The sequence below is a fragment of the Callorhinus ursinus genome, unplaced genomic scaffold, assembly GCF_003265705.2.
Source record: "Callorhinus ursinus isolate GAN/ISIS: 27379988/994484 unplaced genomic scaffold, GSC_fseal_2.0 scaffold20, whole genome shotgun sequence".
NCBI lineage: Eukaryota > Metazoa > Chordata > Mammalia > Carnivora > Otariidae > Callorhinus > Callorhinus ursinus.
The window spans coordinates 140,536-155,033 of record NW_027397082.1 but is presented as its reverse complement, the minus strand read 5'-3'; the positions used below and the strand labels follow the sequence as shown (position 1 = coordinate 155,033).

Here is a 14,498-nt window from a genome sequence, read left to right as displayed (position 1 = left end):
TTTTTCCTGTTTCAGATTGACTTTTTAAGTTTCCTCATATAAGACCTTTTTATCCTATCTGAAGGTAGAACCAAAGATTGAGATTCTCTCTTTTACTTGTTTGAATAACATCCTTATTTAAAATATTCTTCTCACGCCTGAGTTCTGCAACAGATTGTTCGATAATTTGGATGCTTTTTTAAACCTTACATTTCTATCCTGGCTCTTCCTGTTTTATGGGACCTTTGAATGGGGATCATATACTTTATTTGAATGAAGGCACTAAAACAGCACTATCCGGTAGAACTTTCTACACTGATGGAAATGGTCTGTATCCACATTGGCCAGGTTTACTGGCTACATGTGGCTGATAAATGCTTAAAAGACGACTACCGTGACAGAGGAGCCTGACTTTATTTAATTCTAAAATTAATACTGGTTGTTTTTAATATGTTTTTAATTTAAATACACATAGCTAGTGGTACTGTATTGGACAGGAGAGTACTAGAGAAAATAGAAAGGAATATATTTTTTTAATTTTTTATTGTTATGTTAATCACCATATATTACATCATTAGTTTTTGATGCAGTGTTCCATGATTCATTGTTTGTTCATAACACCCAGTGCTCCATGCAGAACGTGCCCTCCTCAATACCCATCACCAGGCTAACCAATCCCCCTACCCCCCTCCCCTCTAGAACCCTCAGTTTGTTTTTCAGAGTCCATCATCTCTCATGGTTCGTCTCCCCCTCTGACATACTCCCCTTTTCTTCCTCTCCTGTTATCTTCTTCTTTTTCTTTTTTCTTAAAATATGTTGCGTTATTTGTTTCAGAAGTACAGATCTGTGATTCAACAGTCTTGCACAATTCACAGCGCTCACCGTAGCACATACCCTCCCCAATGTCTATCACCCAGCCACCCCATCCCTCCCACCCCCAACCACTCCAGTAACACTCAGTTTGTTTCCTGAGATTAAGAATTCCTCATATCAGTGAGGTCATGTGATACATGTCTTTCTCTGATGGACTTATTTCACTCAGCATAACACCCTCCAGTTCCATCCACGTTGTTGCAAATGGCAAGATCTCATTCCTTTTGATGGCTGCATAATATTCCATTGTGTATATATACCACATCTTCTTTATCCATTCATCTGTCGATGGGCATCTTGGCTCTTTCCACAGTTTGGCTATTGTGGACATTGCTGCTATAAACATTGGGGTACACGTACCCCTTCGGGTCCCTACATTTGTATCTTTGTGGTAAATACCCAGTAGTGCAATTGCTGGATCGAACGGTAGCTCTAATTTCAACTGTTTGGGGAACCTCCATACTGTTTTCCAGAGTGGTTGCACCAGCTTGCATTCCCACCAACAGTGTAGGAGGGTTCCCCTAGGAAAGGAATATTTTGAGGTTCATCTTAGGTGTCTGTTCTTCTGGGAAGCTTTCCAGACTCTAGATTAAGTGCCTTCTCCTTACCGAGGTGCCCAATGCCCATGTCTATCATAATACCTCCTGCCGTGTTTTGTAATTATATGCATACTTGTCTTTACCAGTTACTTATGTGAGCTTTTTGAGAGCAAAGATCTCTTTTATACCCTTTTTATGAACACAGCACCTGGTACTTGGTAGATAATTAATAAGTGTTTTTGAATGAATGAAAATTGGCCTAGCATAGCAAGACTAGCCATTTTAACATGGGTATTTAGCCTTGCTCAGACATCAGATTGTAAGAGCCTCAACTGGAAATTGTAGTTACTTGTCTCAGAAGGCTACACGTGGTTAGTAGGTTGATTCATTGTTTTTAATTAATGGCAGTACTCTTGGGAAGAGGTAACGAGACAAGAACTATTATGGAAACATTTACTAAATTTTGAAAACCTGCATGTAGCCATGATGCTATAAAATTTGAGATGAAAGAATACTGAACAGATGAGGGAGGGAAGTGATGCCATGCATACGCAGGAATGTGTTAAGCATTTATAATGAACACAGATAAGGCTGGAATCTGTAAATATATTTATAATTATTTACCTTAATCAGTAACTAAGGTGTGCATTTCCCCCACATTTAAGGTTTCTGAAATCTCGGGGTGTGTTCGAGTTGCTGCGGGGAGGGGGTGGTCGGGCAGCAGCTGTGCGGCAGTTGGCATTGCTCGCGTGCGCACAGCCCCTTGGGTAAGGTCTGCAAAACACCAGCACCAGATCCTGCAGAGAGGGTGCTGGCAGCTCTGAAGAAAATCTCAGGGATACAGTGGGGCGTTCTTAAGAAATGCTGCATCCCCAGTGCTCTTAAAGACACAGAGAATGGTATGGAGTGAGAAACGTAGACATTGATGGCTCTGAGTCAAAAACTGATTCAGAAGAGCTGAAATCTGAATGTGAAGTTTTAAAAAATCTTAGCCAGTTAATTTTGCTTACTTACCTACATAGGCTCAAGAATGATAGATGATAAAAATTGATGCTTAGCGTGTATAGGGGCTCTTTATAAAACCTTTTGACCATCTAAAAGTTTAAACAAAAAATAGTGTTCTGAACCCCTATCTATTCTTCACACAGATTTTATAATTATCAACACATGGCTAGTTTTGTTTCTTAGATACCACCACCCACTCTCCCTTCATATTTTGAAGTAAATCCTAGACATACTATTTTCTCTGTAATTATTTTAGTATGTATTTTTAAAAGATGAGGCGTTAAAACTTTTTTAGTAGGTGTGAAGGATTTAAGTGCACAACTGAAAAACTGGAGAAAATATTTGTAATATATATCAGAGAGAAAACATTAATATCCCTAAAGAATCTTAAAAATTGAGCGGGTCCTTCCTTACTCTCTGCCCTCTTTTCCTCCCATCAGTCCCAAACAGTTCAGACCTACAGTTTCTAGCTGAGGCAGATCCATGTAGGTGTTCATGTGGTGGGCCAGGGGCAGAAGGAGCCCCAGTAGCCTGGTGTGGGCAGTCAGAGCCCAAGAAGGATGAGGAGGCCATCCTCTTGGGGGGTTAGCCCAACATGGAAGAGGGAGAAGAGCACATCCACACTGGGAAGAGGGTGGTGGCAGAGATGGGAGAATGTTGACATATGTACTTATTAATAAAATAAGGAAATCTATTAAAAGCCAAGTTTCTGTCAAAAAAGGGAATAATAAATATGGAAAAGGGGAAAACTTTTATATTAGATTGGAATTGATGTGAACATTTAACATATACAGATAGATGTAGAATTAAAAATGTATTCATGTGCTTACATATATATGCATCTAATATACTTTGTACCTCTGTGCAACTGAAAAAAAAAAACCCACCATTTTCCACTGAAAGAAACCTAGGCTCGTGGAGAAATGGCAAGATTCCAAAGCTTGAGACAGGAGAAATGATCAGAACCTAAGCCTGGGATGTCTTGAAAACAAGTGCTCATAGAATGCTAGGGACATGTCAGAAGGACCCAGAATCCAACTTGAAAACATTCCACCTTACCATATTGGGGGCATTTTGAGTATCAAAAAAAGTAATGATGGTAACAGATTATTGCCCTTTGAATAAAGTAGGAATCCATGAACCCACATAGATATAAATGAGTGAATGCATAAGTGTACATACGTATGGATGATGAGGAACCAGAGATCACAAAGCTTCAGAGTCCCTATCTACAAAATACACCTTAAGTACAAAAAGGGAAATAGCAGCTTTACAGTGATAGAATTACTGCTGTCAGACACCACTCTAATCAGGTGATCAGATGATTGGAGTGGACTTTAGCAGTGGTGAGATGAATTGAAATTATTTACCACCTGACAGGGTAGCTTGAGAAAGTTGTTGCCCCATTTCTGTGATGTTCCTGCCAAAGATGCCTAACCTGAATCTAATCTTCAGGGAGGATCAGACATACCCACATCAGGGAGGTTCTCCAGAGTAACTGCCCTGGAGCCTTCAGTAGAGTCAAGTCTGTGGGAGTCCAGAAAGATATGATGAGTTAAATGCAGTCTGTGATTCTGAGCTGAATTCTTTTGTTTTAGTAAAGGACATTTGGGGGACACTCCCCTGATTTCAATGGTCGTCTTGTGATAAGAGGATGTCTTTGTGGGAAATACTCTCTAAATTGAAGGGCAGTGGGGGCCAGGTCAGCTACTCACTCTGAAATGGTTTGGGAAAGTCAGGCCTTTGTGCTGTGTTTTCAGCCTTTGTCTAAGTTTGTGGTTGGCTCAAAGTTTACAGAGAGAGAAAACCAATGGGGAAAATATCTGGTAGAAAAAGGAGTAAAAGACATGAATAGACAGTTCATTTACAAAGAAATTTAAATGGCCTTTAAACATATATAAGATATTCAGCATCACTTGTAATTAGAGAAGCACAAGTTAAAACCTCACAGAAGTACTACTTCTCATCTATCATGAGAAAGCCATGGTTGAGTGAAGAGATGGGCTGTCCTCTCCCCTCAAAACAAGTATAAATGCTATTCTCTAACAAAAGGAATGTGGAACCTTGGAGAGATGGCACATTCCAGAGGTGGGGCAGGGATAGGACGAGCTGAGCCCGGAAGAGCTAGTTGTGACACAAAATAAGGAAATGGCTCAGAGAATGATGGGGACATGACAAAAGGACGCATACCCAGCTTGCAGGGGCTCCCAGTGCCCAAAACTCATACAGTTTGAGCACCTAACTAAACAATGATAGTAATGGATTACAACCCAGAGAATCAAAGAAGTAAATGGAAGGAAAAGCATTTCCTTAGAGCAAAATTCCAGCTAATATATGTAGATGAATTGATGGGGTTAGGGAAAATAAAATCATCATTCGGCAGCTACTACAGTAGTGGTTTCAGGCAAGAATCCTCCAAGTTTGATAAAACTAATGGGCAAAACAATGAAGGGAAACTGGGTATTCCATAGGCTCCAAGTATCTTCCCACAAGATAATAACGACAAAGGAGAAGAGGGTAACTTTCTAGTTACTGGTGAACATGACAGTAAGACACGAGGGTTAACGGCCTCATAATGGGACACACCACTCTCATGAACTACCTGAGAATGATGGGATGAGAAGAATAAGCTTATCTGTGGTTTCCCACCAAAACTGTACAGCTTGAATCCAAGCATGGTTAACGTCAGACAAGCCCAAATCAAGTGACATACAAAATAACTGGCCTGGACTCTGGAAAACTCTAAAGGTTGTGAAAGAGAAAAAAAGACAGCAGAACTCTTCCACGATCAAGGACACGAAGAGACATGACCGCTAAGTACAAGGTCTGATTCAAATTGAACCCTGGAGCAGAAAAGCCATAGTTTTCCTGTTTCTGTCAAGGATACTGCTGGGCAGTTAATGAGCTCTGAAGATGGTCTGTAGATTAGATAACAGTATTGCAGCAGCATGGAGTTTCTGGTTCTCGTAATTGTACCGGGGTTATATAAGAGAACGCTCTTGTTTTAGGAAGTACGCACTAAAGTATTTAGTAGTAAAGTGCATCCTGTCTATGACTTGCCTTCGGACATTTCAGGAAAGGTATATACACACACACCATTGTCGCATATATGAACACAAACAGAATGGTGTAGCAAACGTAAAATTTTAACATCTTGGAAAACAGGGTACAATGTATACAGAAATTCTTTATACTATTTTTGTAAGCCTCTTATAGTCTAAAATTATTTTAATTTTTTTTCTAAGATTTTATTTATTTATTTGACAGAGAGTGAGAGCAGGAACACAAGCAGGGGGAGTGGGAGAGGGAGAAGCAGGCTTCCCACTGAGCAGGGAGCCCGATGCGGGGCTCGATCCCAGGACCCTTTTACAGACTTAATTCTTCTTACAATCTCCTCCCGCCCCCCTTTAGAGGAAATCATGACCTGAGCCGAAGGCAGACGCTAATGACTGAGCCACCCAGGCACCCTAAAATTATTTTAGAATGAACTATTTTGTAAAACTTAAAGATCTGTGATTTTTTTTTTAAAGTGTCTGGCATGGTTTAGTTTTTTCTTAGTGCTGCATCAAATAATGGTATGTCTTAATCTTATGGTGTGATATTCAGTGAAATACGGCATATAGTATCTCATGGAATGCATAGTATAAATATGATATTAGGAACTAGTTGTGTCTTGTATCTAGTTTGTAATTTTAAATGAGGTACTTAATGTGTGAGGCTTAGTTTCCTCAGGTGAATAGTAGTGCATACATTGTGGGGTTGTGGAAAGTTTACATGAAGTAATATGTTTAAAAACTAGCAAGATGCCCTGGCACTTAGTAAATGTTCAATAAACTGTGCTTGTTAAAATAATGTATTCATATAAAAGTGATATTCTTTAAATGAGAAATGTAATTCAAAGAAGCTGAGTATTTGCTACTCTGGTCTAGTATCTGAGCTATTCTGATGTTGGATGGTTCAGGAAGGTAGATTTAGGTTTTAGATGTGCTTCAAGAGAGAAGCACAGTTTTCATACAGATCTCCAAGTAAGACAACTAAATCTTAAAAAGGATTTTAAGAATATACCTCATGTATCTGTTGCTTTTTTGCCAGGAAAAAGAACCCCTCCGTGTAATACCACTTAAAGAGGTTCATAAAGTCCAGGAATGTAAGCAGAGGTAAGCACCAGCTCTCTTAGTGCCTGGCACAACTCAGTGATACTCAGAAGTGCCTTAGTTTGATTGATGTGTACAGATGATATTTTTCTGTGTTATTTCTAGTGTTATTTTTAACTCTTCATAGTTGGGATATGCTCAAACTTACAAAATCCTCAGATTAAAGTATTGAGATATTTTTTGTTTCATTTGAAAACTAAAAGTTTAAGAAGCAATCCCTAAGCTTATTAATGGGAAGGAAAAATTTTAATATTAACTTCTATCATATTGACAGATTGATGTATTATTAATTTTAGTATTTGGAAGTTGCTACAGAATAGGGCTTCATAAGAAAATGTGTTAACTGTGCCAGTGTTTCTTTGAGCAGACTGATTTATTAGCAGTTGAAAACTTTGAATTTTAAACTTTTTATGAATCTTTTTTAAAATGTATATAACTATATGAAATATATAAAATTTAGTACAAGAATAAATTGAAAAATATGCTAATTTGGTTTTGCTAGATTACACCAGTATTTTATCTCTATTTATTTTCTTGTTGACATATATTTGGTGTTAGATAAACAAGTGAAAGAAACACTATCCAACAACTGCTACTTACGTGCAATTGGACGTTTGTTTTTGTTGACAGTGACATAATGATGAGGGACAATCTCTTTGAAATTGTAACATCGTCTCGAACTTTCTATGTGCAGGTGAGATACTTCTTTGGAGATTATAGATCCTCCTACCAAGAGATTAATAATTTTAGAGGTGAAATAAATATAAACTTGTTGCTTATGTGAATAAGAAAAGAAAAACATGACAACTGTAATTCGCAACTTTAAAAAATGTTATATATAAAATTATTGGTAGGTCATATGTTCAGCAAATAGGGGTACTCCTTGTTCTGAATTGGCAGAATAGAATTAAGTAGTAATTTGTGGGAAGGGAAATGCTGTTTTAACTTAGATGCTAACTTTCAATTTGGATTATTTTTGCACATATTTTAGAATTTTGATTGTATCATTTTTGGTAATTTTAGAAACGGGGTCTAAAATACCCATAATAAAAATAGACAGTAGATCACACTGGTGGTAGATAGGCATCATGTATTTAAGTTTAAAATACACTTTTTACTTACACAGCAAATTAGAGTGAAAGGTTTTTTTTTTTAAGAACGTTTTTGTTTTATGAAAGTTGCATATGATTATTGCATAAAATTTGGAAAATATAGAAAAATAGGAAGAAAAGGGTATAAAACATACTAAATCCCACATTCAGGAAACCATTCTTATTTTAGTGCCTTTTTAAAGGCATATATTTTTATAACAAGTGGGGTCATATGAAGTACACAGTGATATATTCTGTTGAATATATTATAGTCTTTTTTTCCCACATCATTAAAAATTCTGTAAAAACTTTTACAACTGCACCATACTCTATTGTATGAATGCTCCGCAGTTAAACTGTTTCTCTGCTCCTCTGTAACTGATCATTCACATAGTTTTTGTACATTTACTATGATAAACAATGTGGTGAATATTTTTGTGCTTAAGTTTGCCTGGATTTCTTCTTTAGGTTAAGTTTCTAGATCAGGAATAACTATCAGAGCATAAACCTTTTTAAACCCCCTTTTTTGCCAAATTTATTTCTAGATTTGTGCTTTACCTTTGCCTGCTTTGAGTTTTTCCTTTAAAAGTCCTTGTTATAATCATTGGTTCGAAAGAACATGACGTAACTTAAAATCTTTGAACACAAGTAAGGGGCACTATCTCTACACCCCTCTTAGGTCCTGTTTAATTGGATTTAAAGTCATAGTAAAGTTTTAAATTCACATTGGAAGGCAAGGTCCTATCAAGGAATAATGATACTTTGGAATATGACTACCAGTATTTCTTTCCGTATTTAGTTGGTACTAGAAAAGATTTCTAGAAAAATAATATATAAAATGATGTCAAAATGTTTTTTAACTACACAATTACATAAATACTCTTGTAATAGATTCAGACAATATAGCAGTAGATAGAGCAAAGTGAGGTTTGACTTTGACTTCTCCCTCTCATTTTCTCTCCATAAGTATTGATATTGACACTTTTTGGTGTGTCTGGTCTTAAATTATCAGGTCTCCAACTTTTGTCTCTGTAATAACTTACCTGCAAAACCTGGCTTTAAAAAAGTGATTTCTAAAATTTTCTGGAAACCATTGCCTTGGAATGATTTTGTTGTTGACCCTGTAATTTACCAAAATGAATACACTGAATCTGTAGACATAGGAGCTGATTTTGAGGACAAACTGACTGAATGAGTCCTTTCTCTCCCTTAGGCTGATAGTCCTGAGGAGATGCACAGTTGGATTAAAGCGGTCTCTGGTGCCATTGTAGCACAGCGGGGGCCTGGCCGATCAGCATCTTCTGTATGTTTCCTGTTCTCTGGGGTGATACTCCCTAGGGCCCCCCCATCCTGTCGAGTTCTTTTCTTTCCTCTCCCCCTAATCCTTCTGGTTTCTCTCTGTATTGAGATTTATTTGCATGTTGACTTTCGTACCAATTGGACTTGCAAAAAAATAATGCATTTCTAATTTAATGCTTCCTTGTAGTGTTATGTATACGTAACTTTCTGTGCATTGTATTGTCTTAAATGCACAAGCAGGGCAACTAAAGAATGAACGTTTCCTTGCTTTGTTTTAGGAGTTCTTACTTGTCACTAGGTCTAGATTTGTTACAACTGGACAGATTCTTAGTATGGGAAGTGGCCTAATCCTGTAAAGCACCTGAGGTTGTAGCATTACAGAGTTTGCTGAAAGCCTCAGTTTCCTCTTTACTCCCTCTAATTTCAATTAAGGATTTTTTGACTTACTAGTGCCCTAAGACCTTGAGCAGCTGGACTTTGATTTAATACGATTTCCTGTTCTCAGCCACTATTTTCCATTGCATGTTCTCATTTTCATTTTCTTGTAGGGTGATTTAAAAATGCGCTGTTTTTCACTATCATAATTGTCTTTGTGGTACTATGATAATAAAATTGAAATGTTAAACATTTTCAGAAATAACAAGAAAAATGTTTTTAATTTATCATGTTCAAGAACATCATAGGAATAAGATTTGGCTTTAGAATACCTTGGTCACTGGTCTCTCATCCAAAAATACAAATTATACTGAGGAATAGAAAAAAAATTTTTTTAAAGATTTTATTTATTTGTTAAAGAGAGAGAGCACAAGCGGGGGCGGTACGGCAGGCATAGGGAGAAGCAAGCTCCCCACTGAGCAAGGAACCCGATGTGGGACTTGATCCCAGGACCCCCGGGATCATGACCTGAGCCAAAGGTAGATGCTTAACCAACTGAGCCACCCAGGCATCCCGAGGAAAAAAAAAATTAAGTGTCTGGAAATGTAGCACTTCTGTCTGCAGAATGTAGTTTAACATGTAGCGTGAAAGCCTTTATTACCTTCTACAGATTTGTTGTTAATGCCAGATATTCTGCACTTTTAGTATTTTTCTGGTATAATTCTGTCTTTTCATAGTTTCCTGGTAGTGATAACTAAGATAAGTAAATACAAATCCATGTTTCTCACTTCTTAAATTACTCTCCTTATATCCTTTTTGGAATATCTTAGAAGTCACTTTCATAGGTATTAATTTTGTAACTGTGTTTTATGTGACCTTTTCAGCAGCTAAGTATGAGACTCTCTGCAAAAACAGTGTCTGTTGGGAAGAGGAAAAATTGGAGAAGGGCACTTGTGTTTTGTGCTTTGTGGTGGGGGCAAAGTGGACTCTCTAGCTGTAACTGTCAGCAGAACTTTCTCTTTTCCTCCCTCTCCCCAGTATAGGTTAACTCTAATCTTAGCTTTGCACTGTGTTCCAGATGCGGCAGGCCAGAAGGCTGTCGAATCCTTGTATACAGAGGTATACATCAAGAACTGGTGAATGCAGCACGTATGTGGGCTCTCACGCAAACGTGCCTTCTTACTAGAGGGCCCGGACTCACTCACTACTTACAACTGATCATAGAAAGTTGAGTTAACCAGACTGCCTTTTGCAGTTACCGTAACTGACTGTCAACACTAACGCAAACTATTTCACTACAGTCATCCGGTTGGATATGTATATTTAAACAACAATGAAAAAGATAAATCATGAAAAAAACTGGAACCTTACTAATTGAAAAAGTCACATTAAGCTGTCTTCTAAATTAATTTACTGAATTGCCACAAGTTTCAACTTCTATATTTTATGTATTTTGAAATTTTTTATACTACACCACTTAACTGCACCCTTGTTCTAATAATATATGCAGACTCATGCATGCATATACATTGGATAAACCCTACATTACTGTAGATTGCATGGCATTTTAAATCTCAGGTGAAATGTAGCCAGCTCCTGGGAATCTGTAGTGTTTTGTCAGTTTGTAGCTACTTTGTTTTCAAAGCCACCAGTATCATACGTCAGCGCAGCAGGACAGGAACTGTATGGCAGTGCATTTGGAATGGTCATATTAAGGATATCTTTATTTAGAAGCAAATTGAAATTAAGATTCACAGCTGATAGTTATTTCACCACAGTTTTAATAAATGATTAAATACGTACCCTTTGCTACCTTTAAAATCTTTAACCATATGAGTGTATGACATATTCCAAACTAAATAAATGCAATGAAAGGAACAGTGAAAAGACTGTGCTATTATTGGTTGCAGCGAAATTCAGGGATGAGAAACGAAGTTTGTCAGACTGCCAGACAAAATCGTAGGTTTGAAAAACAGTGAGTTCCACTTATTAAAGAAATATGGCCTTTCCTTTTTATAGTCTGCATTTTTATTTTTTTATCTTCCTACAATATGTGGGAGGATTCCTATGTTGATTGAGAAGATTCTCTTTATTAAATAGAATGGCAGAGCCAGTGGGCCCCCTTTCAAACACAGTTCGGTTGCAGTGGGAGCACTGCATTCCAGGGGAGGCTGACTGAGTCTTCAAGTGGCAAAGCTTTGGTGACAGAACTGGTTTCTTAGTGGAAATGGTTGTTGACTGTCATGGCTTTAACCTCACTCCTAAAAATGCATTGCTTTGGGAAAGAACTTGCACATGTATGCTGCATGGCTCATGCTTCTGCTCTGCGCGCGTGTGGGTGTGCGTGTGCGCGTGTGCGTGTTGTTTGTTTTTCAGAGAAGAAAGTCTCACACTGAGTTACTAACTTTGTCGTTCGTGTTTGACCGCGTCTGACCAGCACTCCTCTTTGCAGGAGCATTCCAGCTGGCCTTCCGAACCCAAACCCGCGCTCCGCTCTGCCAGTGCAGCAGCCGCCGCCTCACATTCCACAGCCTCTCACAGCAACTCTTTGGTCTCAAGCTTTACCATGGAGAAGCGAGGATTTTACGAATCTCTTGCCAAGGTCAAGCCAGGGAACTTCAAGGTCCAGACTGTCTCTCCAAGAGAACCCGCTTCCAAAGTGACTGAACAAGCTCTGCTAAAACCTCAAAGTAAAAATGGCCCTCAGGAGAAAGAGTGTGACCCAGTGGACTTGGATGACGCGAGCCTTCCGGTCAGCGATGTGTGAGACGGAAGCGCGTGGAGCCTCACCTGCCTCCTCAGCCCTTCTAGCCAAAGATGGTAGGGGATGAAACGGTTTTTAATACATATATTATACTGCCTCTTTGATGTACTCTTTATAAGCTGGTAAACCAAGAATCCAGGGAGTGGCCAAACTAAATGTAATGTCTTTAAAAAAAAGCAAAACACACAAAAAAGACAAAAGAACGCAAGAAAAAAACCGAAGTGTTTCAGTATCAAACTGTCTGAAGCTCTGTGTGCTCTCTTTTGGGTGATGAAAATGTGTGTGGTATTTATCCCTAGTGAATCTGACAATTTAAATGTTTAACAACTTAGAACATTAAAAATGCTTATTAATTATTTTGGTTGTTTTTAAAATGCTACTTAGAGTTCCTATTAGAGGTTTGGTATTTACATATTCTTACTGGTTAATATTATTGAATGAGATATTGTTTGACTAAGATATCTAAAATCATGATGTCTGTGGTGCTGTAAAATTTATACTATGATGTGGACAATTTGGAAATGATAACCATCTTTGATGCTCTGGATCTCAAGGTGAGTGGCAGGTGTTGCATAGAGGATATCACTGGACCTGTTAGGGTTGTAGGCTGCACGGGGTGGAAATTAGAACTCACACAACTGTGTCTTGGATGTGGATTTGAAAAAACTTAGGACTTGCAGCATGAAACAGTGAAAATGATTTGGTATGAAGTTTCTGGGAGATCTGATTTTCATATCGAGGTTTTATAAATAGTTCATATTTCTATATTTGGATCAATGAAAGACCCCAAGTTTATATGTAAAGACATACTGCCCTTAGCCGTATGATTGCAGCCTCCCCTTTTTGTCACTGATTAACCTCTATTCAAGCACCTGTGTCTTCTCATCTTGTTGGAGAATATTGTCGGACTAATGTTCTCAAAAGTCCTACATGATCGGTTTTGAACATTGGGATAAAATTAATTTTCAGTAGCATAGTTTAATGTGCTAAATAAGATAGCTTCTCGTGGTCAAGATGCCAGAATGCTTTTATTCTCCTACCTGTGTAATGTAGACGTTGTAAAACACAAATTTGAGTATACATTTAATCATGGGGATATCGTAAATGTCAGCACCGTTCTAAAAACCCTTAGTTTCAAGTGTTGCGTAATAGATCAGTTTGAAGTACCATTTTTAATGGTTGAGTTTTAAACATTTGCTTTAAGAAAATAGTCTTGAATTTCACATGCTGCTATTTTTACGATATTTTGCCATCTTACTGTACTGTTTTGTTTTGAGTTCATATGTGTCACTGTTTCTCCTTTGTGTTTTCTAAGATGACGTCTTGTTTGAGAGAGAAGTGGGAGAGATTTCCTCTGCAGTGGTGGGGTCCAGAGGTTACTATCTGTTATAGTGGAATTATCATGGAATCAGTTTAAAAATCCAAATGCATAAAGTGCACCACTCAATTTTTTTATTCATAAGCTAATAACTTTGAAAAGCTATATTTCAGTTTTTTTTCTTTTTTGCAGCTACTTTGGAAAATGGTAGAATGGAAGGGTTTGAAGTAGATACCACGTTTTCTGCTGATATATCCATTATAATGGCTCTTTTGAAAGTTACTTTTTCATGAATGCACCTAAGAAATCTTGTATAGACAGTTTGCAATATTCAGGAGCCTCATGCTTTTTTCTTTGGTACAGCTTCTACATTTGCATGTTCATTTTAGCATATTTTGGTATTGGTAATTTGATATATTTCATAGTGGCAAAATACTAGCTCTATTTTGGGACTTTTTATAGAACTACCCTTGTATTCAGTAGCATAGGAAAATGTTCTTGTGATTATCAGGGTCTCCTAATATTTATCTCAATACTTTTATAATTCTATGAAAATTATTTAATTATTTTAAAACTTATACTTTTCTTGTAAATATGTCACATCTGAATTGTCAAAAATTTACTTTGAATACCTTAATATTTGCTGCATTTTTCCCCCTGTATATATAATATGTCTTCTTTCAGAATGGGAATGTACGTGTGCTTCCCAATGTTTACTTTTACGTCTGTTATCTTTATAATGTCAAATTGGTTGAACACTGTAATGACTTGAGAATAAACTCAAAATTCTAACTTCTCATTTGGCTTGGTTCTGCTCTGGTGTGAACAAGTAATAGAACTAGTACAAAATACGGGTAGTTGACTGGAGTTTATATATTTAAGGACAGACTAATTGGTAACCTTTGAAAGGCATAGTTTGATACAAAATTGCACAAGGAAAGATGATTGGTTTTGGAAAAAAGGGCTTGCTTATTTTGCTTCACTAAAACAAAAGAAAAACATGTCCTCAAAAGCACTATGACATATGTTGGCTTCAGACCATACTTTGATTTGTCCAGGCTGCTTTTGCCGTGCTTGGTTATTGGTTAGACTGGACATGGC

At 37.5% G+C, this 14,498-nt stretch overlaps 1 protein-coding gene across 7 annotated transcripts in view; it reads left to right on the top strand.

Annotated features, from left to right (window-relative positions):
* Window positions 1-14,196, top strand: part of PLEKHA1 (pleckstrin homology domain containing A1) — a 59,689-nt gene extending 45,493 nt beyond the window's left edge. For 3 of the 7 annotated variants that reach the window (XM_073904065.1, XM_025880325.2, XM_073904064.1), the window contains 4 exons: window positions 6,489-6,553; window positions 7,181-7,244; window positions 8,855-8,944; window positions 11,768-14,196. In XM_073904065.1, coding sequence (XP_073760166.1) covers window positions 6,489-6,553; window positions 7,181-7,244; window positions 8,855-8,944; window positions 11,768-12,082 — 534 coding nt within the window. In that variant the 3' untranslated portion in view covers window positions 12,083-14,196. Of the gene's footprint in view, window positions 1-6,488; window positions 6,554-7,180; window positions 7,245-8,854; window positions 8,945-10,393; window positions 10,465-11,767 lie in introns of all 7 variants that reach the window. The other 4 variants (XM_025880327.2, XM_025880326.2, XM_073904066.1 and 1 more) reach the window with 4 other exon arrangements.
* Window positions 14,197-14,498: the final 302 nt, after the last annotated feature.